Genomic DNA, 27,609 nt, shown 5'->3' with positions numbered 1-27,609 from the left:
TTCCCACTCCCTCTTTTCATGGTTCACGTGTTTAATTCCTACCGGTTTATCTTGCTTGCCATGAAGCCGGGTTACGGACAGCAGCAGAGTCGAAGAATCCGGTAAGTTTGACACGCTACTAAACCGGAAAGAAAAAATGTTCACTAAGCAACCGGTAAACTGAAAAAATAAACATATTACATGCAATTTCGATAGAGGCAGTCCCCGAGATTCATTCGAGGTGCCGGCATCTTTTGTTCATAGCGAATAAGGTGCGAAAAAGAACTCCTTACATTACCGGGGTTGATAGTGATGGGCGTGGCCAACGAGCCCACGGCGGCCTGCAGCAGGGTTGCCGCCGGTGGCGCGGTAGTGGTGCCGGGATGATCCCGTCGCGCTCCGTTGGAGGCTTTGCCATGAGCCCGAACTTGGCAGGCCTAGCACCCTCCTCAGCTGCCGCTTCGCCAGCTGCTCCTGCGCCGGCCATCATCGTCTCGACGCTGCCGGCGGCGCAGTCGGAACGCAACCCGCGAGTTGATGAAGATCTTGGCGAGTCCGGCGCCACCAACACCGGCGAGGGGTACTGGCGCTCCCTGACGGTGCCGAGGTAGACGCGGTGGCTGCCGAACTCGATGATGCTGCCGTTCTTGGGGAACTTACCGCCGTTGGCGAAGCAGCCAATGTTGTCGTTGATGAAGTCCGTCGAGAGGACGCGGTCGGCGAGCGCAGTGACGACACGCTCGCCGGAGATGGTGAGGAGGCCCGCCCGAATATGAACTCCAGCAAGCGCCGCTGCTGGCCCCACGGTGGGCGCCAACTGTTGTCGTGGTGAACAGACAGATGCCATAGGATGGCTAAGGTTGGGGCCGAATGTGCGCTAGAGGATTCGGGGGAGGGTTTCCGGAAGGATAGCCGGTTGCTTTCCTGAAGAACTTGGCCTTGGCCAGGGGTAGAAGAAGAAGAACACACCAAGAATTTCTCCCTCAGATCTTTCTATTCATTGATCACAAGAGATTACAGGTTTGTGAATAGTCTCCAGCCTAGAACGTCCCCGTGCAAGGGTGTGCCCCCTCTCCTTATATAGGGGAGAGGGTGGCTTACAGGGGAAGAAACCCTAGGAAACCCTAATGGCATCTTTGAACAGACAAACTACTTTATAAAGCCACTTTAGCTACTGGTGACGCCGGTATCTCTTTAATCAGGGCCGCCGTCATCATCCGGTACCTTTTACGTCACCTTCTGCTTTTGGCGTCAGGGCTTCGTTTAAAGCTTAAGTGCTTCGCTCATCCTTGTCCTCTAGCTCCAGAGAGAATCTTTGACCGGCCTTGCCGACGTGCTACAGTGTAGCCTGTACCGGTACTCCGGTACCTTCTTAGCCGGTTCCGGCATACCCCTCCTGGGATACCGGCACGATTCACTTCGCACAGAGCCAACTCTTGTTAGCCGGAGCAACCTTTAAACCGGTATCTTGATGGCTCAAACCATCCGGTTTGGCATGCCTTTGGCATACCGGGGGCCATCCCCCCAACATTGAGTCTTCTTGAAATATGCAGGGATGAACCACGGGGGCATCCCCAAGCTTAGACTTTTCACTCTTCTTGATCATATATGATCCTCCTCTCTTGACCCTTAAAAACTTCCTTCACACCAAACTTCTCATAAACTTCATTAGAGGGGTTAGTACTCAAAAAAACTTTAATCCAATTTAGTCCTGTAATGACACATTGCAAGAACTCAATAAAACATTAGCTACAGCTCTCCACGTCTAGAAAGCCTTGCTTAAAGTCCACAAGAGACAATGCAAAAAAAACAGAGACAGAATCTGTCAAAACAGAACAGCCAGTAAAGACGAATTTTTAAGAGGTACTTCCGTTGCTCAAATCAGAAAACTCAAAACTAATGAAAGTTGCGTACATACCTGAGGAACACGCATGAAAATTGGCAGATTTTTCTGAGTTTCCTACAGAGAGACCTACTCAAATTCGTGACAGATAGAAATCTGTTTCTGCGCAGAAATCCAAATCTAGTATCAACCTTCTATTAGAGACTTTACTTGGCACAACATTGCAATAAAATAAAGATAAGGAGAGGTTGCTACAGTAGTAACAACTTCGAAGACACAACAAAACAGTAGCAAAATAAAGACATGGGTTATCTCCCAAGAAGTGCTTTCTTTATAGCCATTAAGATGGGCTCATCAATTTTAATGATGCATTCGCAAGAAATAAGAGTTGAAGCAAAGGACAGCATCAAAAAGCAAGTTCAAAACACATTTAAGTCTAACCCACTTCCAATGCATAGGAATCTTGTACACAAATAAATTCATGAAGATCAAAGTGACAAACAAGAGTAACTTCAAAATTTTCAGCATGTAGAGAGGTGTTTTAGTACCATGAAAATTTCTACAACCATATTTTCCTCTCTCATAATAGTTTTCAGTAGCATCATGATCAAACTCAACAATATAACTATCACCTATAGCATGCTTTTCATGATCTACAAACACATAATTTTTATCAAGCTAAAAAATAATGGGATTAAAACTTTCAAACCCACTTTTATCAATAATATAACAAGATGATTGATAAATCTCAAAAGATATGGGACTCCTAGATAAAGTCAAGACCTCTCCAATCCCATTTTCATTAGTAGTACAATTAATATTATCAAGTAACATAGGACCATCATCTAGAGCTTTATCATAAACATTTGCCAAGCAAAACTCTTTAGTACCATGCATTTCGATATCAGGCACAAACAAAGAATTATCATAAGATTTATCAAAATAGCATGGATTATCATAGCTAACAGTAGCATAATTATTCTCACAAGTTTTACTCATAGGGAATATTTCAAGAGAATCCACAGGAACATAACATTCATCCTTCTTTGGTAAGCATGGAGGACAATCAAATAGTGTAAGAGATAAAGAGTTACTCTCATTAGAAGGTTGGCATGGGTAGCTAATCCATTCTTCCTCCTTTTGTTCATCACTCTCCTCTTCTTTTTCATCCAATGAGCTTTCAGGTTCATCAATTTCCTCCTCTTTTTCATCCAATGAGCTTTCAGGGTCATCAATTTCTTCTTCCACAGGTTCCTGCAAATTGTGAGTGCATTCTTGTGCATTAATGAGTCTCTCTTTATAATCAATGATATAAGGATTATCACCGTAACTTTCTATGCAAAAATTAAGGATAGAAGAGACATAATCTTTAAGGTCCTTACAAGCAACACAAGTTTCATAATTTTTAGACATGAAGGATTCTATCTCAGAGGCTCCCATAAATAAGACAAATTGTTCTACCTCTTCGAACCCAAGATGAATATAGTTATTCCAATTATAGTTCTTAATTAAAACTTCTTCACTAAAGCCACATTGGAATTTAAGATGTTTAGTATCCTGTTGAGAGCAACAGTTTATATCATGGCGTTTAAGCAAGCTTTTAGCAATTGTATTCAATTTTTCTATCACAGCACTCATGACTTTACCCGTTGTTGATTCTCTATAATTATTATATAATTCTATAAGCTCCAAATAGGTTGTGGGTTCTCCCATAACAACCGTTTTTAATTTTTCGATTTTTCAAATTTTTATGGATTTTTGGGTATATAATAAAACAAGGCAAAAACAAACTAGACAAAAGTAAACTAAGAAAAATAATACTAGACAGAAATAAACTAAGCACAAATAAACTAGACAAAAGTAAACTAAGCAAAACAAAATAAAATAAAACAAAAACAGAGAGAGAGGTAGAGTGTACTCCCCAGGTGAACTTATGAGTAGAGCTATGCCTCCCCGGCAACGGCGCCAGAAAATAGTCTTGATAACCCACAAGTATAGGGGATCGCAACAGTCTTCGAGGGAAGTAAAACCCAAATTTATTGATTCGACACAAGGGGAGGTAAAGAATACTTATAAGCCTTAACAACTGAGTTGTCAATTCAGCTGCACCTGGAAAAGCACTAGTAACAGGGGTGATGTGAAAGCAGCAGTAATATGAGAGCAGTAGTAATAGTAACACAAAGCGAAGAATGATAACACAGTGGCAATGGCACCAGAAAATAGTTGATACTACTTCCAATGACATGTAGGAACGAGTATATGATGATGAAAGATGGACCGGGGTTCCCAGCTATCTACACTAGTGGTAACTCTCCAATAACAAGTGTTGGGTGAACAAATTACAGTTGGGCAATTGATAGGATTGAAAGCATTAAGACAGAACATCAAGATTATTAATCATGTAGGCATGTTTTCCATATATAGTCATACGTGCTCGCAATGAGAAACTTGCATAACATCTTTTGTCCTACCAGCCGGTGGCAGCCGGGCCTCAAGGGAATCTACTGGCAATTAAGGTACTCCTTTTAATAGAGCACCGGAGCAAAGCATTAACACTTGGTGAAAACATGTGATCCTCATACCTACGCCTTCCCCTCCAGTTATCCCAGTTGCTGTCACTCTGGGGCCTCGGGTTCCGGACATAGACATGTGCAAACAACTTGTAGATACAATCTAAGCAATAAGTATAGAGCTTAAATCTAAGATCATGCCACTCGTGCACTAGTGACAAGCATTAAACACAACAAGATTGCAGCAACAATAACTTCACAAGCTTATATAGATAGACTGATCATAATGTAACAATTCATCGGATCCCAACAAACACAACACCGATTACATCAGATGAATCTCAATCATGTAAGGCAGCTCATGAGATCATTGTATTGAAGTACATGGGATAGAGAGTACCAACTAGCTACTGCTAGAACCCGTAGTCCATGGGGGAACTACTCACGGAGCATGATGGAGGCGGTGGCGTCATGGAGATGGCTTCCGGGGGCACTTCCCCGTCCCGGCAGGGTGCCGGAACAGAGATTCTGTCCCCCGAAACGGAGTTTTGCGATGGCGGCGGCGCCCCTGGAGTCTTTCTGGAGTTTCGTCAATTGGTGTCGAGTTTTTAGGTCACGAGAGATTATATAGGCGAAGAGGCGGAGTCGGAGGGGCCAGGGGGCTCCCTCCCCATAGGCTGGCGCGGACAGGGGGCCACCCGCGCCGCCATATGGTGTGGGTCCCCTGCTGCCCTTCCTCGTCTCCCCTTCGGACTTCTGGAACCTTCCGTGAAATATAAGATCGTGGGCATTTGTTTCGTCGAATTCCGAGAATATTGCCCGAACAGCCTTTCTGGAACCAAAAACAGCAGAAAACAGGAACTGGCACCTCGGCATCTTGTTAATAGGTTAGTTCCGGAAAATGCATGAAATCATTATAAAGTGTGAGCAAAACATGTAGGTATTGTCATAAAACTAGCATGGAACATCAGAAATTATAGATACGTTGGAGACGTATCACCCCTCCAACCCGCGGTGCGAATCAGGATGCCCTGATGCAACTGCTGCAGACCTTGATGACAGATAGAGAGAATGAAAGAGCTGAAAGGCAAGCCAACCTGGTGGCACTGCAACAGATCGCCAACAATAACCAAGGCCAGGGAAATCATGATCACCCAGGATCAAAACTCAAAAACTTTCAGAACACCAACCCTCCTATGTTTAGTAAGACAGAAGAGCCACTCGATGCTGATGACTGGCTCCAGACCATGGAGAACAACTTAGAGGTAGCAGGAGTTGAAGCCGCAGAGCAAGTCCTGTTCGCCACTCATTACTTAGCAGGACCAGCCCGAGCCTGGTGGACCAGCACCTGTGCCATGAATGCTGGACAGATCATGACTTGGGCAGATTTCAAGCTCAAGTTCAGCAAGTACCACGTGCCCCCGGGTCTAATCAAGAAGATGAGGGACGAGTTCCGAGAACTCAAACAGGGTAGAATGTCGGTGGTAGAATACCGCGACAGGTTCCTCACACTGTCAAGGTATGCCCCCGATGAGACCGACACCATAGAGAAGAGGAAGGAGAGATTTCTGAACGGATTGCACGATGAGATGCAGATTGTGCTAGTCAACATTCCCTTTGCCGACCTAGAAGCCCTAGTGGACTCCGCCATCCAGATGGAGGGAAAGCTCCATCAAGCCAATGAGAACCGCAAACGCCGCATGATGCACCAGAGTGGGCCCAGCAATACCCCAAGGTATCGCCCCAACTCAAGCGGAGGTTTCGCCCCCAGAAACAGCAACAAGCCACAGATGCAGAATTTACGTCCGGGTTTTCAGAACCGGAGTGGAGGAAACCCCAGGCCAGGAGGCCACCACAACAACAACAACAACAACAACTTCAACCGCGCCCCAATAAGAGCCCCCAGCCACAACAACACCAACACCGCTCCAAGAACTGGGAGCAACGCTATCCCCGTCGCCCCCAGGGACAAGTCCACCATCACCTGTTATGAATGTGGAATTGTGGGTCACTAGTCCAACGAGTGCCCCAAAAAGTTAGCCAAGACTGCCCCCAACACCGCTGCACCTGCTCAGCAGGAACGCCGTGTTTCCACCGGCAGAAAGTTCACCCCCAACAACCCCAACAATCGCAACGGCCGTCTTTTCCACATGAATGCTGAAGAAGCCCAAGAAGCACCAGATGTTGTACTGGGTATGTTCTCTGTTAACTCAGTTCCTGCAAGAGTGTTGTTTGATTCTGGAGCATCGCATTCGTTTGTCACTGAAGATTTTGCATGTACTAGTAAAATTCAACCCATTAGTTTGAAGCATGTCATGATAGTTCAAATACCTGGTTCAACAACCAAAGCTAGAAAAATTTGCAAAGATGTGCCTATCAGAATACATGAAGTAGAGTTTTATGCAAATTTGATTGTACTGGGAACAAAAGGTTTGGAAGTAGTACTGGGTATGGATTGGATGTCAAAACACCATGGATTGATTGACTGTACCAAGAAGGCCATCACCATGACTAGTAACACTGGTGTGTTAGTAGAACATGTATCTGAAAGGCTGCCCAGAAAGTTTACCTGCAACCAGAGTTTAGCTAAGCCAACTTTGGATCAGATCAGGGTCGTCTGTCGATACCCTGATGTGTTTCCAGATGATCTACCCGGTATGCCCCCAGATCGGGATATCGAGTTTATCATTGAGTTAATCCCTGGAACAGGCCCTATAGCCCAGAGAGCCTATAGTATGAACCCGACAGAACTAGTGGAGCTGAAGAAGCAACTGGATGATATGTTAGCCAAAGGTTTGATCCAACCAAGTGCCTCACCCTGGAGATCACCAGTTTTGTTTGTGGATAAGAAGGACGGTGCCACTCGTTTATGTACGGATTACCGTAAGCTTAACGATGTCACCATCAAGAACAAGTACCCCTTACCCAAGATAGAAGACCTGTTTGATCAACTGACCGGTGCCAGAGTGTTCTCTAAGATTGATCTTAGGACTGGTTACCATCAATTGAAGATTCGTTCAACGGATATCCCCAAGACTGCCTTTACCACCAGATATGGGTTGTATGAGTACAACGTCATGTCATTTGGATTAACCAATGCCCCTGCTTATTTCATGAACCTCATGAATAAGATCTTCATGAACTTTTTGGACAAATTTGTCGTTGTTTTCATCGACGACATCCTGATCTACTCCAAATCCGAAGAAGAACATGAGCAACATTTGGAGATTGTCCTAGAAACCCTTAGACACCATCAGTTGTACGCTAAGTTCAGCAAATGTGAGTTTTGGTTGAAGGAAGTAGGATTCCTGGGACATATCTTGTCTGCAGGAGGAATTTCCGTAGACCCCGCAAAGATCAAGACCGTTACCGAATGGAAAGCCCCAACCACTCAGACCGAGGTCCGTGCATTTCTTGGATTAGCGGGATATTACCGCAGATTTGTAGAAGGATTTTCAAGTATAGCAAGACCCATGACTCAATTGTTGAAGAAAGACAAGAAGTTTGAATGGACGGATAAATGTGAAGATAGTTTCCAGCAGCTCAAGAGCAGATTGACCTCAGCCAGACATCACCAAGCCATTTGATGTGTACTGTGACGCTTCCAAGATTGGTCTTGGATGTGTGCTGATGCAAGAGGGCAAAGTGATATCATACCTTTCAAGACAACTGAAGCAACATGAGCAGAATTATCCAACCCATGACTTAGAGCTTGCAGCCGTAGTCTTAGCCATGAAAGTTTGGCGTCATTATCTCATGGGTAATCGATGCGAGATCTATTCGGATCACAAGAGCCTGAAGTACATTTTCACCCAGAAGGAGCTGAATATGAGGCAGAGGAGATGGATAGAATTAATCAAGGATTATGATATGGAAATTCACTACCACCCCGGCAAGGCCAATGTGGTAGCGGATGCCCTGAGTAGACTGCCGTGTCAGTTGAACTCCATGATCGCAGAAGAGCAACCTAGCTTATATCAAGAATTTGAGCAGTTTAGACTGGAGCTAGTTAGTGAAGGATACCTAGCCAGCATAGAGCTTCAGCCTACCCTGATTAGCCAGATCAAGGAAGCCCAGAAGGGAAATGATAGCATCAACGGAATCAAGAGCCAAATAGCTGCAGGGAAAGCACCTGGATTCACCGAAGATGAAGCATGAGTTCTTTGGTACAACGGACGCCTATGTGTGCCAGCAGATTCTGAGTTGAAGCAAGTCATCCTGAAAGAAGCCCATGACACCCTTTACTGCATTCATCCCGGAGGAACCAAGATGTATCAAGACTTGAAGGAACAATTCTGGTGGCACGGAATGAAGAGAGAAATTGGAAGCTACATCGCCAAGTGTGATATCTGTTAGAGAGTCAAGGCGGAACATCAACGACCCGTAGGATTGCTGCAGCCACTGCAGATTCCGGAATGGAAGTGGGACTCGGTAGGAATGGACTTTATCACTGGTTTGCCCAAATCCAGCAAAGGAAATGATTCAATCTGGGTAGTTGTCGATAGATTAACCAAGGTAGCCCATTTCATCCCCGTCAAGACCACATACCAAGGCCCAAAGTTAGCTGAGTTATACATCTCCAGGATAGTCGCCCTGCACGGAACCCCGAAGTCAATTGTGTCAGATAGAGGATCTCAATTCACCTCAAGATTCTGGCAGAAAGTGCATGAAGGACTAGGAACCCGGCTGAATTTCAGCACCGCCTATCATCCGCAGACCGATGGACAGACGGAAAGAGTCAACCAGATCCTTGAAGACATGTTGAGAGCATGTGTACTGGAATATGGATCCAAGTGGGAAGACTGCCTGCCTTACGCAGAATTCTCTTACAACAACAGCTACCAAGCCAGCTTACAGATGGCCCCCTTTGAAGCCCTGTACGGAAGGAAGTGCCGTACCCCTCTGAATTGGTCGGAAGTCGGAGAAAGCCAAGTCTTCGGGCCAGATGTTCTTCGTGAAGCCGAAGAGAAAGTGCACAAGATCCGCGAGTACCTCAAAACTGCGCAATCAAGACAGAAGAGCTACGCCGACAAGAGACGCCGAGAGATGACCTTCGAGATCGGAGATTTTGTCTATCTCAAAGTATCCCCCCTGAAAGGAATGCAGAGATTCCAGCTGAAAGGAAAGCTTGCACCCCGATATGTCGGACCCTTCAAAGTTCTGAGCCGCCGAGGAGAAGTATCTTATCAACTGGAGCTACCAGACGAAATGTCGGCTATGCACGACGTGTTTCACATCTCATTACTCCGGAAGTGTCTAGAAGTGCCCGAGAAGACCGAAGTGTTCAAGAACATCGATCATAGATCGGTGGATATCAACAAGGACTTGACGTATCGCGAAGTGCCGATTCGCATACTGGAAGAAGCTTTCAGAACCACCCGCACCAGGAGTATCAAGTTTCTGAAGATACAGTGGAGTAACCATACCGAAGACGAAGCCACTTGGGAGCGAGAAGACGACATGAAGAAGGAGTACCCAGATCTCTTTAGTACCTAATTTTTCTTTAAGATCTCGGGACGAGATCTTTTGTAAGGGGAAGGGTTTGTAACATCCCAAAATTTCAAATAAAGGAAGAAGAAGAATTTCAATTATCCAAAATTTGGAACCAACAAAAACTTGTATTTGCATATAGTGCTATGTATAGGACTTGTGCATTTTTGTGTGATATGCCATGATGATTGTTATTGTGCTTATGTGCTAAACCCTAAAACCCTAAATGGATCAAGAAAAGATCACATTTCAAATTAAAGAAAAAGAAAAGAAATCAAATAAGAAAAACCCTAAAACCCTCACATATGGCTATGCCATTTTTAAAAATCTTTACCCTAGGCCAATTTGATTTTCACCATTATTTGTAATATGATACCAAACACTTATTACAACATTTGGAATTTAAGAAAACTCAAATCAAATCAAGTTTGAACTCAAATAGTGCTCACATGCACTAATGGTCAAATTTGACAATTCTAGTCTGATCACTACTTTGAGCCCTTGTATTTTGAGATTTTCAAACTAAACTTCTCCAACTCTTTGCACCTCATCCAAGTGCACATCAAGGTGAACAACTTTTGTAAAGACCACCATATCAAATTCATCCTGGATCAAAAACCATGCTCATGCAAAGTTGAGACTTTTTAACAATTTCAACAATCTCACACTTTGCAAATTTTGCTTTTTTCTTTTATTTTTGCAATGCCACCACCACCATTGTGAGTCTCTGGTCATTGGCAACTAATCCAAATCAACCAATTTCAAATTTTAGAACCCCATTGCTTAGAACAAATTTGGCAAGAATTTGAAATTTGCAAATAGGCTCAAATCCAAACACTATTTGGAATAGTGTTTGCCTAACCCTAACTCCACCACTTGCTTCCTACCTGTCCCTTGGTCCCCTCTCCATCAAACCCTGGCATAGGAACCCTAGGAGAGGAGCTATGCATGGCATGGACATGGCCATGCCGGCCATGTTCCACATGGACACCACCCCTCTTCTCCTTCCCTCACCAGCCACGGCCACCTTGCCATTGAGCGCCACCTCGCCCTACTGCAACCGCCTACACACGCCCTGGTCGAGGAGGAGCACGACAGCCGCCGGACAACGCGCGCCCAGAACGGCCAGGCCATGCCAATGGCGTCACGCGCGCGCGCCACGGACACCCACTGGCCACCTGTCGCCTGGCCACCTCGCGCCTCCTCTGGTCCCTCTCTCGACGAGTTGAGCTTCACCGCACGACCACGAAGCCGCCAGACATGGACACGACCACGACCCGTGACCGCCGCCGCCGGAGACGGAGAAGAAATCCCGCCGCAGACGCCGCCAGACCTTGCCGCGCCCCGACCGTGTTAGGCACCGCCTACGCTACCTGTCGCCACCCAGAGGACCACCGTGACGCACTGAACACCGCCACGCCCTCGCCTAGCTCGCTAAACCGCCGGAGAGCCCGCGCCCATGTCGAGTTCGCCGCAGCACCACGGTGCCCTTGCTCGCCTATAAATAGAAGCCCCCATTCGACGATCTGAGCACACCGCAACACTCCCCTCCTCTCCCTCGACTGCCTGAGCCACTCCACCGTCGACATTAGCCACTGCCGCCGCTCAATCGCCACATCACTGCCGCACGCCGCCGCGGAAGCTCGCCGTCGATTTCGGCCACCGTTGGAGACGCCGCCGGTACCAGGGAGTTCGCCGTCGTCCACCACTTCACCGAGCACACTGCCCACCCTCGCTGGAGCCATGGTGAGCCCTCCGACCCCCTAGCGCCGCCGTGCCAGTAGCCTATTCTCGCCGGCGACGACGATGACCTAGAGCCGTTAGATCGCCATCTAATCCAACGCTCCACAAGCCCCGTACCGTTTCGGTGTTAAACAGTCGCTGACGGGTGGAGCCCACCGTCAGACAGCCCACGCGTGCGTGGGCTGGACTCTGTCTATTCAATTTGAAAACGGCCCGTTTAGTTTTCCCGCGCGGCCCACCTATTCAAATCTCGAATTTCTGTTTAATTCAAATTCAATACTGGCTCCATTTTCAAAATTTCATAGATTCATATTGGCCCAACCAAATTTGGTGAATTTTATATTGTTGGAAAGCTAAGAAAAAGATCTACACAACCCCACTGGTCTCACTGTGAGATTCTTTGTAGAAATAATGTGAGAAAAAGAATAAGGCAGGGACTTTTGCACATTCAAATAATTATTAAAAATCAACCAAAAATGATATTAAGTTGATTTCAACTCTCATAGCTCACTTTTCACTTACACTAATTGTTTCTGCAAAAATATGGTGTGGTTACTTTGAGTGATCATGGCCTAGCTTAAATAAAGGACTATATGGCTAGTTTAGTCAAGTGATATTGTCCAAAACTATTGTGAAAATCATATGAAGTGTTTTGCTTCATTTAAATCTTGTCCCAAGTACTTTCATATGAAGTTGTGACCCTGGTCTAAATGCTCTCACATGAAAATACTTGGTGATATTAAATCATAATTAGTATTGTTATATAGTATGAGGTATTCTACCTCATTTAAATCATTTTCCCAAATAATGATGATGAATGGTTGACTCAGGTCAACATGATTTCATGCATGATTGTTGAGGAAGTTAAATCTTAAGAAGATTCAATGAGAGGAAATTATTTCCTCAAAGAGCTAAATGGAAACTATCATCTACATATGTAATGAGAGAAATTTTTTTTCTCTTAAAAAGAAAACCAAGTCAACACACATGCTAGTAAGTGTGGAATGTTAGCATAGTTGTGTGAACCCCTTTTTGTGTGTGCTTAGTGTAGCTCATGAACTTTGTTGGGTGATCGTATCTCGTATTCGTTTTTAGACGCTAGTACCGGAGAATACCAAGAAGAGGAAGGCTTCTACCAAGAAGAGGAAGAAGAGAACTATGATCACTACCCCAACCAAGGCAAGCTAATATTCTTGCACCCGTGCCAAGCTCTACCCGAGCAAGGCACACTTCCCTATTACTTTAAGCTTCGTGATCCATTCCCCCAAGCTTTCTCCTTACCAGCTTTTACCTTGTTTATTAAAGCTTACTTTTATAGTTAACTTTGGTCTAAGTTTAGAGTAGTACAAGAGTATCAAACTTAGCCTAAGAAGAGCTACAATTTAGTTAGCACCCCTCAGGACTAGTTGCTAGTGCTAACAAATCAAATTGACTACTCTAGATGGGAACTGTGAAAGGATTTTGAAACCTTAGAATGATGAGTCATTCTATTGAAAGTTTTGAAGGTGAATATGACCTGTGAAGGATAGGGTGATTTTGACAAAAACTGATGGTTGGGTTCGGATGCGATACCATTCCAATTTTTGAGTACCCCCACAATACCTGATTATGGGTAGGGCGTAACTGGAAGTTTATGTATTTTAGTATGGGTTCCCTCTGAACAAGCACCATAGGGGTTATGCCGAGGCTGCCTCCGTTAAAAGTGAAATGATGTGAAATAAGGTGAATGTCCGGCCCAAGCCCTGTGCAGTTCCCAGGCTAACGGTGTGTCTTCACTGGGAGGCCAAGCTCATGGGGAGAGGTACCTATACTAGGGTATGTAAGTGAAAGGTTATGGTTGATGATCCGCGTACTGAGTTACGATGATTCAGGGTTATCCCTGACGGATGTAATCAAATGTTGTGGCACAAGAGTACAACCTCTGCAGAGTGTAAATCTATTCGAATAGCCGTGTCCATGGTTACGGACGATTGGAAAGGCCATACTGTTCCGTTGTCAGATGTTTTCTCAAAAAATGATGTTTTGAATGGTGACTTGATCTTTGAATCACAACTGAGTTGTGGGAATGACACTAATGTTCCCACTTGAGTTAGTTAGCAAGAGAAGAGTATTTTTTTTCTAAAGGTTTACGAAATATAATTGGCTTTCTGCAAATAAACCTAGAGCTTAACACCCCTTCATAAGATTGATAGGACGTACACTAGTATTAGTTTGCGAGTACCTTAAAGTACTCACGGCTGTGTCCCTGGCTATTCAAATGGCCAGACTATGAAGAGGAACAGCAGTATCAAGATGACGGCCAGCAGGACGTCTACGACAACTAGGAATCTTCTAACGTCAAGCGTTGGCCTGTGGATTTGATGGTCCACCACTACTACGCTTCCGCTATGTAATATGTTCGCTGATCATTAGATCAACTATTTGTGTAATTTGGGATCATGTGATCTCTATCTGTAAGACGACTATGGTTTGTAATGAATGATGACTTATGATATCAACTGTTATGTCTCGCAACAACAATCTTCCTGGGATTGCGATGTATGGCATAATAGGCATCTGGACGTAAAAATCCGGGTGTTGACAATGACTTAGGTCCGGAACAGACTACCTATAGCATAAAGGGGAGGACAAACTTACTAGCTTGTCTATGAAGGATTTAAGGGTTGTCCGGAACAGTCTATCTATATGGTAAAGGGGAGGACTTAGGTCCGGAACAGCCTACCTATATGATAAATGGGAGGACGGACTTACAAAAGGGTAGGTATGCAGGATCGTGGAGAAGAGCAGTGATTGGCATGGACCATATACTGGGCCCATACCAAGAAAGTGTGGACGGGAATAAGCTGTCCGACTGGCAACAAGGATAAGAATCTCTCATGGGAAAAGTAACGCACATCTGCAGAGTGTATTGAATTGTGGCTTGTCACTCCCTGTTCTGGGAAGGAACTGCGAACGCGGGAGGAAAGGAACTCCTTGAAGTTCTAGACACCCTGTGAAGGCTGACGGGTGTATTTTTTCAGAATAAAATCAACATTTTGAAGAAATGTTTAAAAAAACTTGCATTAGCCAAACGACCCTTGGTCCAAGGCTATAGTTAGTGTATGAAACACATATTCCTATATATATTGAACTTGCTGAGTACGCTCGTACTCATCCGTTCATTCTAAACCCCTTGCTTAGATGTTGAGACCCTGAAGGAGAATCTCCCGTGGAACTCGAAGATGGAGGAGACAACTACTACAAGGATCAGAAATCAATCAACGAAGACATGGTGGAAACATAGACTAGGAGTAGAAGGGAACCAATTCCCTAATCCTAGAACCTAAATAGTTAGTGTTCAATGTAGTTTCATTAGCAAGCTAGATAGTGACAAAGGTAGATCTAGTCATCGTCTAGTCAACGAGTTATTCTTTTTGGAGTTCTATTTGCAGTTCACCTCATTGTAACTAGGAGGTTGTGATGATCTTTTGTAAAGAGTCGGAGTGGTAATTCTATAGTCATACATTGGACCCGCGATGTTTCTGTTGTACCACTCTGAGGGATGTAATACCAGTGGAACGGTGTTTCATTGGTGTTATGTCAACGACTTGCGTACTACAACATGCAATGGTATGCTGGGTCACCGCATCAACCTAGTTGAATGGACTAATGATCTCTCAATCATGGAATGATGGATCGCCATGTCTAGCCCCTACACCCCAAATCACAAGGCTATGGCTTAAATTATGATGCTTTTTTTTGTGAACTCTCATTACGATGCTTGTTAGTTGGGCCATTTAGAATGAGCGGAATGCAAATGTCTTCCACAACATGTCAGCCCCGCCTACCATTCTTCTTGCTAATATGAAGAATGATGCACTTCTTTGGGTTACCGCGGGCGTGAAATTATTGAGCAACGGTATGCTGGGAGAGTAGTTTCATTTTATGCTCATGGGTTCGGAGCCTTGTTGCTCCCTTGTAAATGTCAAAAAACTCTACTTTTAGATAGAGGCAAAGCTTTTGCCTCCGTTTAAAAAAATCAACTGACGAGTTATGCATTGCACGTGCATGCTTATCGTAGAAAAAAAAAGACTCCAAGTCTACCGCACCGGCCATGTTATACCAGGACGCCATGGAACCAGCGAGGCGAATCTCGCCTTTTCACCCAGTGCTCTTAAAGACCAGTCATACTGGGTTATAGAGGTAAATTTATCGAGCACTGCGACCAATGTGGATGGCGAGAGAGCGAGAAAACCTTCATAGAAAAGGCATGCATTGGTCAAAACCCCTTCAGTTTGTATGCAGCACAATTAGGGATGGCAATGGGTCCCGTTCCCCGCAAACCCGTGGGGAATTCATCTATTAGGGGACGGGTATGAGGAACTATGATCCCCGCTATCTAAAATGGGGATGAGGATTAAAAGGTGTCCCCATCCCCGTTTCCCGCTATCCCCCATTTTATACTTGTATATACATATAACTTGGTATATTTTTGTATGTAATATGTTGTAATATTTTGTCTAGTGTAGTATATTTCAATAATATGTAATATATGTGTAACATCCCAAATTTTAAAACAAAGAAGAAATACAAATTTCCTTTTTCCAAAAATTGGAACAAACAAAAACTTTATTGAAGTTCTAGATATGCATAGTACTCATACCTAAATATTGTGACTTTTGCCATGATAGTTTGTTTGATGTATTGAACATGTTTGTAAACCCTAAACCCTACCCTTTTCAACACCAAAGAGGAACAAATAAAAAGAAAACAAAAGAAAAGGAAAAAGCATATGTGGGCATATAGCCATAATTACAAATAATGGACTATGCCATTTTTACTTTACCAAATGGTTATGAACCATTGTTAAACCCAACCTAACACTAACTAAACCCTAAGCCTTGCTCTTTGAGGTCAAAAAGAAACAAAACCAAAGAAGAGGGAAATAAAAGAAAAAGACATATGAGAGCAAAAAGCCATTTTTTCAAATCTTGGCCTAAGCCATTTCTACTTTGTGGAGATGGTTGGGAAACATCAATAAACCAATAACAATCACTTTTGAATCAGAGAAACCCAAATCAAAGCAAAAGAAAATTCAAAAACAAGTTGCATGTGATAATGGTCAAATCTGCCACTATTAACATGTTACCCACTTTGAGCCTTTGTATTAAGCAAATCTTAAACCAAACCCTCCCAACTCTTTTCTCCTCATCCAAGAGCACATAAAGGTGAACACTTTTTGTGTTGACCAACCTTGTTGACTCTGTCTCAATTGCTTAATATAAGCATGCCAAGTGGCAACATTGAAACAGAAACTAGATCATACACATTTTTGGATTTCACAAAACCTTGTCCATTTTGCAAACCAACACCACCACTGTGTGCCAAACATTAATTGAATCACACCCAAGAAAAAGTTTGGCAAAATTCAAATTCAAATCTCATGCGGCCATTTCATCGAACACTTGGCAGGCATGAATCTGGTTTGATCATACATGCTTATATCCATTGGATTTTGGCCTAAACCAGAGATGAATTGTGATCATCCATGTACTTCTACACCCCCTGGACCAAACCATGCACTTGGAAGCAATGATCACATGAGGGATTGGACCAAACCTTGCCATGCCGTGTACCATGCCACTCCACCATGCCACTCATCACCCTGCCCTCTCCTCTCACCTCAACCATGTCCTGGAGCTTCCCCTCTCTCTACTAAACCTACTGATACACGCCATTGGCCAAGGAGAACAAGACAGAGCCCAGAACGCGACGCACCCAGTGACGCCCAGACATGCCACTGGATGCGCCAGTACGCCGCCTCGCCCCGTCGCGTCCGTCCTCCCCTCGCTTTCTCCTCTCGCACGCGCACTCGCCTACGCACCAGCTCCCTCCTAGACACCTCCTTTTCCCCGCCCAGGCACTGTCGCCATCGCCATCATCGCGGATCTCCGCCGCAGTACCGCACGGACGACGACGTCGCCCGCACGCTCCCGTCCCCTTTTCTCTGCGCTAGCACGCCCTCGAGCATCGCCATGATGCCTGCAACCTCACGCCAACCTCGCCTTGCCCCTTCGCCGCTCCAAACGCCATCGCCATGGTCGACTGCATCCATGCGCCTCGGCACCTCCTCGCATCTATAAAAGGAGGCCACCCCCGCCTCAGTTCCTCACACCACTCGCTTCTCCTCTCATCTCTGATCCTCCTCTATCCTCGCCTCGCCCCAATTTGCACCGTAGCTAGCCAATTTCTCACCGGAGTGCCGTGGAGCCGCCGCGGAAGAAGATGACGCTAGGCGCCACCCCAGGAGCTGCTGCTTGTACCTGGAGCATCGCCGTCATCCACAACGTCACTGCAGCACCTCGCCGACGATCGCCGGAGCACCGGTGAGCCGCCAACCGCCTACCCTCGCCGGGGCCAGTACCCCCTCTCGCCGGAGACGATGATGCATGTGCACCGTCCGATCCTACTCTAATCCTGTGGCTCTCCGCACGCGTACCGTTTCGGTAAATAAAGACCCGCTGACATGTGGGGTCCGCTGTCAAGCGGCCCGCTGCGCACTTGAGCATAGTTGGGCCGGCCCGTTTAGTTTTCCCGCGCGCCCATTTCGTTTGAATTCGTTTAAATCAATTTAACCCAAATTTGAATACTGGTGCTTGATTCAAATTTAAATAGAACAAAATCCACCGAGCCAAATTTGATGAATTTTATAGTTCTGGAAAGCTTAGGAAATTCTCTATCAAACCCCACTGGTCTCAACCCTAGATTTGTTGTAGAACTCATGTAATAAAAATAACAAGGCAGTAGGTTTTCAAATTTCAAACAATTATTAAAAATCAACCATAATGAATTTTGAGGTGATTCAAACTCTCATAATTCACATTTCAAAAACTCTAATTGTTTATGCAAAAATATGATATAGTTGTTTCAGATGATCATGGGCTAGAATCAAATAATGGCTATGTAGTCATTACTAGCCCATTTAAATTATTCTCAAATTTAGGATTTTTAATCTATGAGGTGTAGCACCTCATTTAAATCACATTTCTAAGTAATTCAATGTGAGGTGATGACATTAGACTTCATGACCTCATATGTTATTACTTGAGAATATTAAATGGCTCCATAGTAGTATTTAAATTGTATGAGATGCATTATCTCATTTAAATCATTTTCCCAAATTGTAAATATAAAGTGTTGACCTTGGTCAACATGTACTCATACTTTATTATTTGAGGAGATTAAATCTTAACAAGATTCAATGAGAGGAAATTGCTTCTCAAAGGAAATAAATAGAAAATCTAATAAATATTTTCAATGAGAGGAAATTATTTTTCTTAAAAAGAAAACAAAACCCACCACCATAATAATAAAGTGGTGATGCTAGAATAGCTTGTGTGATCCCTTTTTGTGTGTTAAGTCTAGTGCTTAAGAATTGTTTGGTGATTGTATACCTCGTATCCGTTTATAGACGCTAGTACCGAAGGCTTCGAAGAGGAGGAGGTCTTCTACGAGGAAGAAGAAGAACACTGTGATCACTACACCACTCAAGGCAAGGTATATTATTGCAAGCTATTACCAAGCTACCCTAATGCAAAGCTCTACTAGAGCAAGGCATCATTGCAATCTTACCTTGTGTTTAAGGATCCAATCCCAAGTTTTATTCTTACAAGCTTTACTTTGGTTTATCAAAGTTTATTTGGTTCATAGTTCACTTTGGTCTAGATATGAAGTATTACAAGAGTATCAAAGTTAGCTTAGAGAACTACAAGTTAGTTAGCACCCCTCATGGCTAGTTGCTAGTGCTAAACTAAAATTGACTACTCTAGATGGGAAACATGTGAATCAAATGACTTTGAAAACCTTGGAATGATGAGTCATTCTATGGAGAGATTTTGAAGGTGAATATGACTTGTGAATGACATGGTGAATTTTACAAAAACTGATGGTTGGGTTCGGATGCGATACCATTCCAATTTTAAAGTACCCCCACAATACCTGATCATGGGTAGGGCTTAACTAGAAATTTATGTGCTTTAGTATGGGTTCCCTCTAAACAAGCGTCATAGGGGTTATGCCGAGGCTGCCTCCGTTGAAAGTGAAATGACGTGAAATGAGGTGAATGTCCTACCCAAGCCCTGTGCAGTTCCCAGGATGGCGGTTTGCCATGGCTGGGAGGCCAAGCTCATGGGGAGAGGTGCCTGTACTAGGGTATGTAAGTGAAAGGTTATGGTTGGTAGTCCGCACACTGAGTGTGATAAATTAGGGCCAGTTACCCCTGACGGATTATTGCAAATGTTGTGGCAAAAGTGTGCGATCTCTGCAGAGTGTAAAACTATTCGAATAGCCGTGTCCACGGTTATGGACGATTGGAAAGGCCATACTGTTCCGTCATCAGACAATTTTCAAAATGTGACATATGACTAGTGACTTGAAAGGTGAATTTGACTTGATCACAACAGAGTTGTGGGAATGACATTAATGTTCCCACTTGAGTTAGTTAGGCAAATAAGAGTCTTTTACTACTAAGTGCTTATGAAATAAAACTGGCTTTATGCAAATGAACCTAGAGCTTAGAACCCCCTTACTATAGTTGATAGTGCTTACACTAGTATTAGTTTGCGAGTACTTTAAAGTACTCATGGCTTTGTCCCTGGCTATTCAAATGGCCAGACTATGAAGAGGAGAACCAGTACCAAGAGGATGGACAGCAGGACGTCTATGATAACTAGGACTACTCCTGACGTCAAGCGTTGCCTGTGGAACAGATGGACCGCTACTACGTTTCTTCCGCTGTGTGTTTTGTATTTGATCATTAGATCAACTGTTATTGTAAGACTGGATCATGTGATCCTTTGATGTAAGACAATTATGGTTTGTAATGAATGATGTTCTGTGATATCAATCTATTATGTCTCGCAAAAACAATATTCCTGGGATTGCGATGTATGGCATAATAGGCATCTGGACTTAAGAATCCGGGTGTTGACAAGTTGGTATCAGAGCCATTGTTTGACCTTAGGAGACCCTAGTTAGAATGGACGTCTGAAAAACTTAGTTTCAAAACAAATCAAGTGAATATTTATGAAAACTTATTCTCACTCTTATCCTTGAGATCTTTTCAAAATAAGAAATCCATGCTTTACTTTTCCTTGTAGTTCTACACAAAATTTTGCACACTTGATCACTCTGAAATTTCGTCATGTTTGTTTTATTTATTTAAATAGGTACATGTTGCCTGAGATATTTTATGTTTCAGGACTGCAGAGGCCATAGATAAAAGTGACCGGCAGGGAGGAGAGCAGCAGCAGTGGGATGGAACCCTACTTAAAGAAGTTTAAATGTGAGTTCTGGATTTATTTTTGAGCTTTCTTGCTGCTGTTGCACACTCTAATTAACTGCTAGAGCACTCACCATGTGCCCGTTTATCATGCATGTTCTTTTTAATTAGTGGAACTATCTATGACAAAGGAGCGTGAAGCTGTGAGAAAGCGATACAGGGATGAGCTGAGGGAAAAGATGATGGATGCTCCATTCAAACCCGAAAAATTTGGTGACCCTGACAGCCTTAAGGAAATTTCAGATTCACTTTTGAGACACGGTGTTGTCTCAATTGCTTTGTTCAATGGTGATTATTCTGCTATATGCATAAGCTTATCTATTCTTTTCCAAAATCTTACTCATTCGGTACCAGTTAATGAGATCCTGTGCAGACAAGGTGATGGTATATGCATGCTCCAGAACAGCTGTACGCCACCGGCATGGTAATATACAAGATCACCATAATATATTTGTGACTTCGGCGCGTTTGGCCCGCAAATTTGAGGATAACAGAACCAGAGATGATAATTTGAGGGTTGGTGCATCAACTCACTGTTTTCCTATTTATTTTGTTTCCTTTATCTTTAAGCTAATTGGGGTCAATCATTCTGTGATGTTGTACTGAGGGTTTTCTCACTGTAGATTGAAGTGTATACTTCTGATACTAAAATTCTACATGGGTTCTTGGGACTATATGATGACAATATTGCCATGGTCACGTCTTTTAGCCTCAATATTGTCTACACTATGGATACATGTAAACCTATGCGCCTGCCCCGAGGCACATTAAATAATAAGGTATTTGCATTTGGCTGTGCCAATGATGACACTTTGATGGGTGCCAAATGTTCTCATCCTGTTTTCAAGGATAAAGGCCTTGTGTCGGTCAATTGTAAGATAACAGAGGTACTCTCTTGGATTTGTTTTTCTTACTTTTGGCATGATATGTGTGAACTTTTTCCTTTCTAATCCCTGACACTTCTACTAGAGTGGACTTGGAGGGCCAGTTATGTATTTTGCTCCTGGTGGATCTGGGCACATTGCTGGGCTTATCATTGGAAGTTGTGAAGGCAGGATCACCTTGCTACCAACGAAGGAACTTCATGAATGGTTGAAGCGTCTTCTTCTGATAACCAGGCATATCTCCTGCACAAGTCTAATATTTATGAGCCACTAGTAAATCGGCCGGGCAGAAAACATACAAAAACTTTAATTTGATTAGGTTCCATGCATGCACAAACTCTGGCTTCAACAAACTTGTCTTCCTCCTTCTCTGGTGACAAACCCAATCAGGGGCTCCCTTGCTCCTGGCTACATTTCTTCCTCCTCTCTTCCATGTCCACCCCTAGGGGCCACTCCAGCAAATTGCTGTGCAATTCTTGTTGATGACACACAGCAGTGGCCACCTTCGTCCCACTGCAATTGGCAATGGGCTTAGCCTCTGCTTGATGTCTCCTCTCTATATAGAGCCTCATGAAATGTCTGACCTCAATATAGCTAATCAAGCTCCTCAAATGAGAACCTTCAAAGCCTCAAAGCTTGCCAAGCTTGACCTCAATATAGCTAATCAAGCATGTGAATTCCGATATGATTTGTCTCAAGTTACAGTTAGGTATTAGACTTCAAGTGAAATTAGTTCTCACTATATGAGAAAGCATAAGTCATCCATGACACTAAATCTTGCTGAGCTAGAAATATCTGTTCTTAGTGTCAAATACTAATATTCCTGTTTATTACATGCCAATGGAAGGACTAAAAATCTAAAAAATTAAGCTGCAGTAGCTTATTTTTCTTAGACTAGCATGACCGTGTAAGGAACTATTGCCTGCTGCTTGTCCAAGAAGGCAGCAACTTGTTTTTTTTTCACATTTTGGATCTTACTATGCATGTCGATCCAATGCCAAGAAGTATTGACCACTCCCCTCAGGTTCCATATGTAGTTCAATTTTTTGGTTTGAAAATTTGCAGATCAGCCCATCTGTTGCCCACAAGATGCATTTTCAAACTTACAAATTGAAGCAATAAAAGACGAACCAGTACTGCCTCCAGTGGACTTAACCTACTGCCTTAGCCACTATCTCAGCATGTGCTGGAATGTGTAGTGTAACTTCAAATTAAGAGAAGTAGAGAACCCATGCCCACTTCACTTTCAGCTCAATCAGAAACGTATGGCACATTACATTTTTGTTATCTATGTTTTATTATCCACAACAGCAGATATATCTAGTCTCTCAATACGATGGCCTCCACCCGAGACTACCTATCCAGCAAACTGTCCGAGGATGCTATATGCACTCACGGAAGTAATACTAATCTTTCCTTCCTTGATATCATCCACATCCTCAAGAGTGCAAATGGAAGACTGCATGGTCAAATCCAAAAAACAAGTTAATATAAACTATCCAGAAACCTAGCTTCATTAGAAACACAAAACTATGTGCTAATTGGTCTGTAGAATAGTCTGCGCCTTTCGATTTGTCTACAGACACATGGAACACAATCAGTAATTAAAGCGGTGCAGCTATATCACCTTAACTTGTTGATGTCAGACAACACGCGTCGATAGTAGATGCGGGTTCTGGTGTGCGGAGAGGAAAGGATTGGAAGGAATAACATGGTGAAGTTCTTTAGATTCGGTTTTTGAATCTGGCAGATGGAGATTGGAGTCTGGAGGTGGTAGGAGAAGAGGGATTGGAGGTGGTAGGAGAAGAGGGATTGGAGGTTGGATGCAACAAGAGGAAGGTGATTGGGCAGGCTGGGAGGAGCAGGCGATATGAGAAGGCAGGGATCGTGGTGGTGGGAGCCTCAAAAGGCCTTCCATTTGGTTTATTGGTTTTGGCTTGTTTGGTTTGGCCCTGAACGGATGACCACAAAGTCCAATCTTTAAAAGTAGAGAAGATATCTTTCCCAGTTGGCTTATTCATATGCTGTATATTCCCTGATTGGCCTATCTATTTATCTTTCAAATTCTCCTCTTGTGTGAATTGCCCCTTGGAAGGTGAGCAACTTTTCAGATACTAACAAGCATTGGAGTCTTGGAAGTTTTCCCATAGTAATATGTGGTGGGTACTAGTGTTGAATTTAATGCTCTTGCTTCAGTGTTGAAGCTTGTGTATTTGGCTAACCGAACAAGAGTGAAGTATGGACAAAGCGACTCATTTTGTTTGACATCTTCATCCTCATGCCATTTTTTGAATATTTATAAGCTGATATCCAAGTATTTATCATACTTGTTCCTTTTGTAAAATTTGGTTTATGCGTACATTTTTACTTGTATTCAACATGTTTCATTGCAGTAAGACTTCCCACTTTCGTGGATATTCTTTGCCTGAAGGTGTAAAAACAGTCATCCCTTCAGGTGTGAATTATCATGCTTGCCATCATTCTAAATGTTACCTGCTGGCTGTTAAGTGTGCACACCATATTGATTATGTGAATGACACACCTTATTGCATCAGGATTTATGGTACAATCTAAGATTCTTCAATCCTTGGGCTATCCCCTGCCACCGCCACTCGTGTTTGAGCGTAAGTTGTGCTTTTATATTGCTCACTTCTCCCTTGTGCACTTGTTTATTGCTGACTTATGTATTTCTGTCCTAATTAACCAGTCAATGGGAGATTGGCTGGTAGGTATGAAGAGCATTTTGGTCAACTTCATTATTGGGAAGGGTATCCTTGGGATTTCTCTTATGATTATGGGCCAAAGCCTATCTGAGAGCAACTTGGGAAAGAACTCGCTCAGAAAATATCCGAAAGTGTTGTCTCAATTGCTTCATTCAAGGGTGATGTTTACAGTTGTATGCTCTTCGGTGATAGTATTTTATCCTCACTAACTAATGCTTAAAGTTATGATGTGCAGGTAACACCAGGTGTTTTGCTTGCACAGGCCTGCTTATAACAGGTAGAAGCTACCCGCTCGTCCTTACTTCGGCCAGTTTTCTCAGGACTGGTGATGTTGAAGGCGAGATTGATGAGAAGTTGAGGGTTAGTGAGTGACCCTATTCAGTTTTCTTGGTCTTTTAAGTTAGGTGATGGTTAATTAGTTCAATCTGATCACTATGTTTGTTGCAGATTGAGGTGTTCCTCCCGCCCAAATATTCTGTGGATGGGATACTGCAACTGTATGATGACATTTACAACATTGCCGTTTTCCGTCTAAAACATGATTTCACTACTGCTATTTCTCCACAAGATATCTTCAGTGTCAAGGGGTCTAGCAATAATAAGTCGGTAGTAGCTATAGGGCGTGGGACTAGAAGATCTCATGGATTATTGATGGCCTCAATGGGTGAAGTGAAGGGTAAATACAAGGCTGTTACTAAGCGTAAAAACAAGCCTTCTATTGGTCTGGCAAAAAAGCTTGATTGCAAAGACCTTCTTTGGTCCACATGTCAAATCAAGAAGGTGAAGTGGTGAATTTCTCTGGTCATTTTTTTACATGGTACCGTAGATAGTTTGTACAACTTCTTGTAACCTTCTGTGCTTCTTTTTGGTATTAGGTTGGGATTGGAGGCCCCCTTATTGGTTTGGATGGTAGTTTCATTGGCATGAACTTTTATGATGAAAGTGGAGTTTTACTGGATGGGATTAATCTGTTAGACAGGTATTTTTTTCTCCCAAGCTTATTGCAGACATATATGTTTGGTTTAGGTTGTTCAGCACCAACTTACTTACATCGAAAAGATGACACCGCAGGCCGTTTTTTGTCTCCTAAGATTCTAAAGAGAAAGAGAAACCAGTAATTGTTCTGTTTCCCAATGCTAATTTGTTTTTGGTAGCATATACTATTTATTGAACAGTGAACTTATATTAAATAAATAATATTGGATGTCAGGTGGCCTGTGTCCAAGCCATATTGGTCTCTTGGTGGTCAAGTTCCTCCTCTGGACCAGTTTGTTGGAAAAGTTCTCATGTAGAGGTGAAGCTCTTGCTGCAGTGCTCTCTCAGATGTGCAAATATCTATTTATGATGTTTGTTTATGTGTATCCCTGTAAGGTATTTAAGGACATATGAAGGATATATTTTCCTAGCAAGAAATTACTGGGGATTGTTCAATCCTAGTAAGAATAGTGTGGTTTAATGTATTTGCTAGTTTGTGTTGGAGCATTTGGCTAGACATTCAGATAAACCCTATCTATATCTTCTTGTAAAGTAAAACATGTAGCCTATCCCTTCATTCTGGTGACCTATCAAATGTCTAAGTAAAACTGTGCCCAACTACTTCTCATTCTCTTATGACCAGTTTAATCCCTACTAGGAAGGTTGGCACGGCGTGGTAATCTTGAGCATAAATAGTCAGTGGTTGCTAGTTTTGAGTGTGTATTTTGACAGTATGCATATTGGTATGTTTGAGTAATAGTTATGTAGGGAGCAAAGTAAAGAATAAGTGGACGAAAAGTAGCAGAAAATATATTACATAATATTCCTCCGTTCATAAATATAAGATGTTTTAGCACACTAATTCAGTTTGCTAAAACGTCTTATATTGATGAACGGAGGGAGTAGATACTTTTGCAGTAGGGAGCTCAACTGGTTCTGCTCAATTACTTATTACATGGTTCCTGGTCATCGAGAGATACTATCTGATGCCATCTAATGTTAGCTATATCATCTAATGCTTAGCTATACAGTTGCAAAATACAGATAACAGTAGCAGTTGTTTTGCTCGCCTACTCCCCTTTTTCTCCCCGCAACTGGTAGGTAAGCATTGAGAGGTACTATCTGATGCCATCTTATGTTGTGGCGCTCTGCTGGCGACTGGTACTATGGCACTGGCGTGGGTAGGCTGTAGCTGGCAGCGGCGCCTTGTTTGTCGCCATGTAGGATGGCGGTGGAGAAAGAAGCAGGGGCCGCGAGCAGCGAGCAGGGTGGATTTTTTTTTACAAAAAAATTTCCACGAATAGTACATGTTTTGAATATTTTTAGAAATATTACAGCGTTGGGCTCACCTAACCCGACTAGGGCCTTTCAGGCTAGAGAAACCCGACGGGTATAGATTCTGTGGGCTCCCCCTGTCGTAGAACTGGTCGGGTTAGTAGATCTCGACTGGGTCATGTCAGCTGGCCTACCCCGATTAGTTCTTTTCGGGCCAATTCGTAGGACAAGTCGGGCCAGAGGAACCCGACTAGTTCCTGTCGGGCTGGCCTAACCCGACAGACCCTTGTCGGGCTAGAAATACCCGATAGATCTTTTTTTTGTTCCCACCGATTTTCCCGCCCGTTTCTCCCGCCAACCTTTTGCCGCCAACCCTTTCCCGCAAACCCTTTGCCGCCACCATTTGCCGCCAACCCTTTCCCACCACCCTTTCCCGCCAACCCTTTTCGCCGTCCCTCTTTATAAATCGAACCACTGTATTGTTTTGATTTACCGGTGTTTATCTCCCTCTTCTTCCTCCTGCCAACCGTTTGCTGCCATGAGTGTGCCTTACTTGGACCAAGGCTTTAGGCCGACGAAGAAGAAGGATGCAAGCTTGCCCCTGGGTGTGAGAGCGGAGCGGTATTGGTGCGGAGATCTTGCGAAGGTGAAGGAGTCGGAGGATTTTTATGATAAGTTAGGCATGAAGTTTTTCATGTGTGCCAACTATGATCATAATGCACCGGCAAGTTCGTCGTACCCGAGGCCTCCGGTAGGTTGTAAGCAAGATGAATAGACATATTGTTTATTTTTCTGTTGTTTTTGTAATTGACGTAGTTATTTATGTAGCAGTCTCCTCCGCCCCTCTGCATGTGGTACCATTGGATTG

At 43.5% G+C, this 27,609-nt stretch overlaps 2 protein-coding genes across 2 annotated transcripts; both read left to right on the top strand.

Moving 5' to 3' along the window:
• Positions 1-21,614: 21,614 nt before the first annotated feature.
• On the top strand, positions 21,615-24,633 carry LOC127326792 (uncharacterized). The gene is made up of 5 exons (XM_051353585.2): positions 21,615-21,771; positions 21,854-22,002; positions 24,162-24,223; positions 24,324-24,392; positions 24,476-24,633. The coding sequence occupies exons 1-5, from the start codon at positions 21,631-21,633 to the stop codon at positions 24,580-24,582; spliced, it is 528 nt and encodes a 175-aa protein (XP_051209545.2). The 5' UTR covers positions 21,615-21,630; the 3' UTR covers positions 24,583-24,633.
• A 33-nt stretch (positions 24,634-24,666) lies between these two features.
• LOC139832762 (uncharacterized) lies at positions 24,667-25,283 on the top strand. Its single transcript, XM_071822603.1, has 3 exons — positions 24,667-24,676; positions 24,727-24,851; positions 24,939-25,283. Exons 1-3 carry the CDS (start codon positions 24,667-24,669, stop codon positions 25,281-25,283), a joined length of 480 nt encoding a protein of 159 aa, XP_071678704.1.
• The last annotated feature ends 2,326 nt before the right edge of the window (positions 25,284-27,609 follow it).

The sequence above is a fragment of the Lolium perenne genome, chromosome 6 (genome assembly GCF_019359855.2).
Source record: "Lolium perenne isolate Kyuss_39 chromosome 6, Kyuss_2.0, whole genome shotgun sequence".
In the NCBI taxonomy this organism is placed as follows: domain Eukaryota; kingdom Viridiplantae; phylum Streptophyta; class Magnoliopsida; order Poales; family Poaceae; genus Lolium; species Lolium perenne.
Note: the sequence above shows the minus strand (reverse complement) of the source record. Positions and strands in the feature narration are given on the sequence as shown.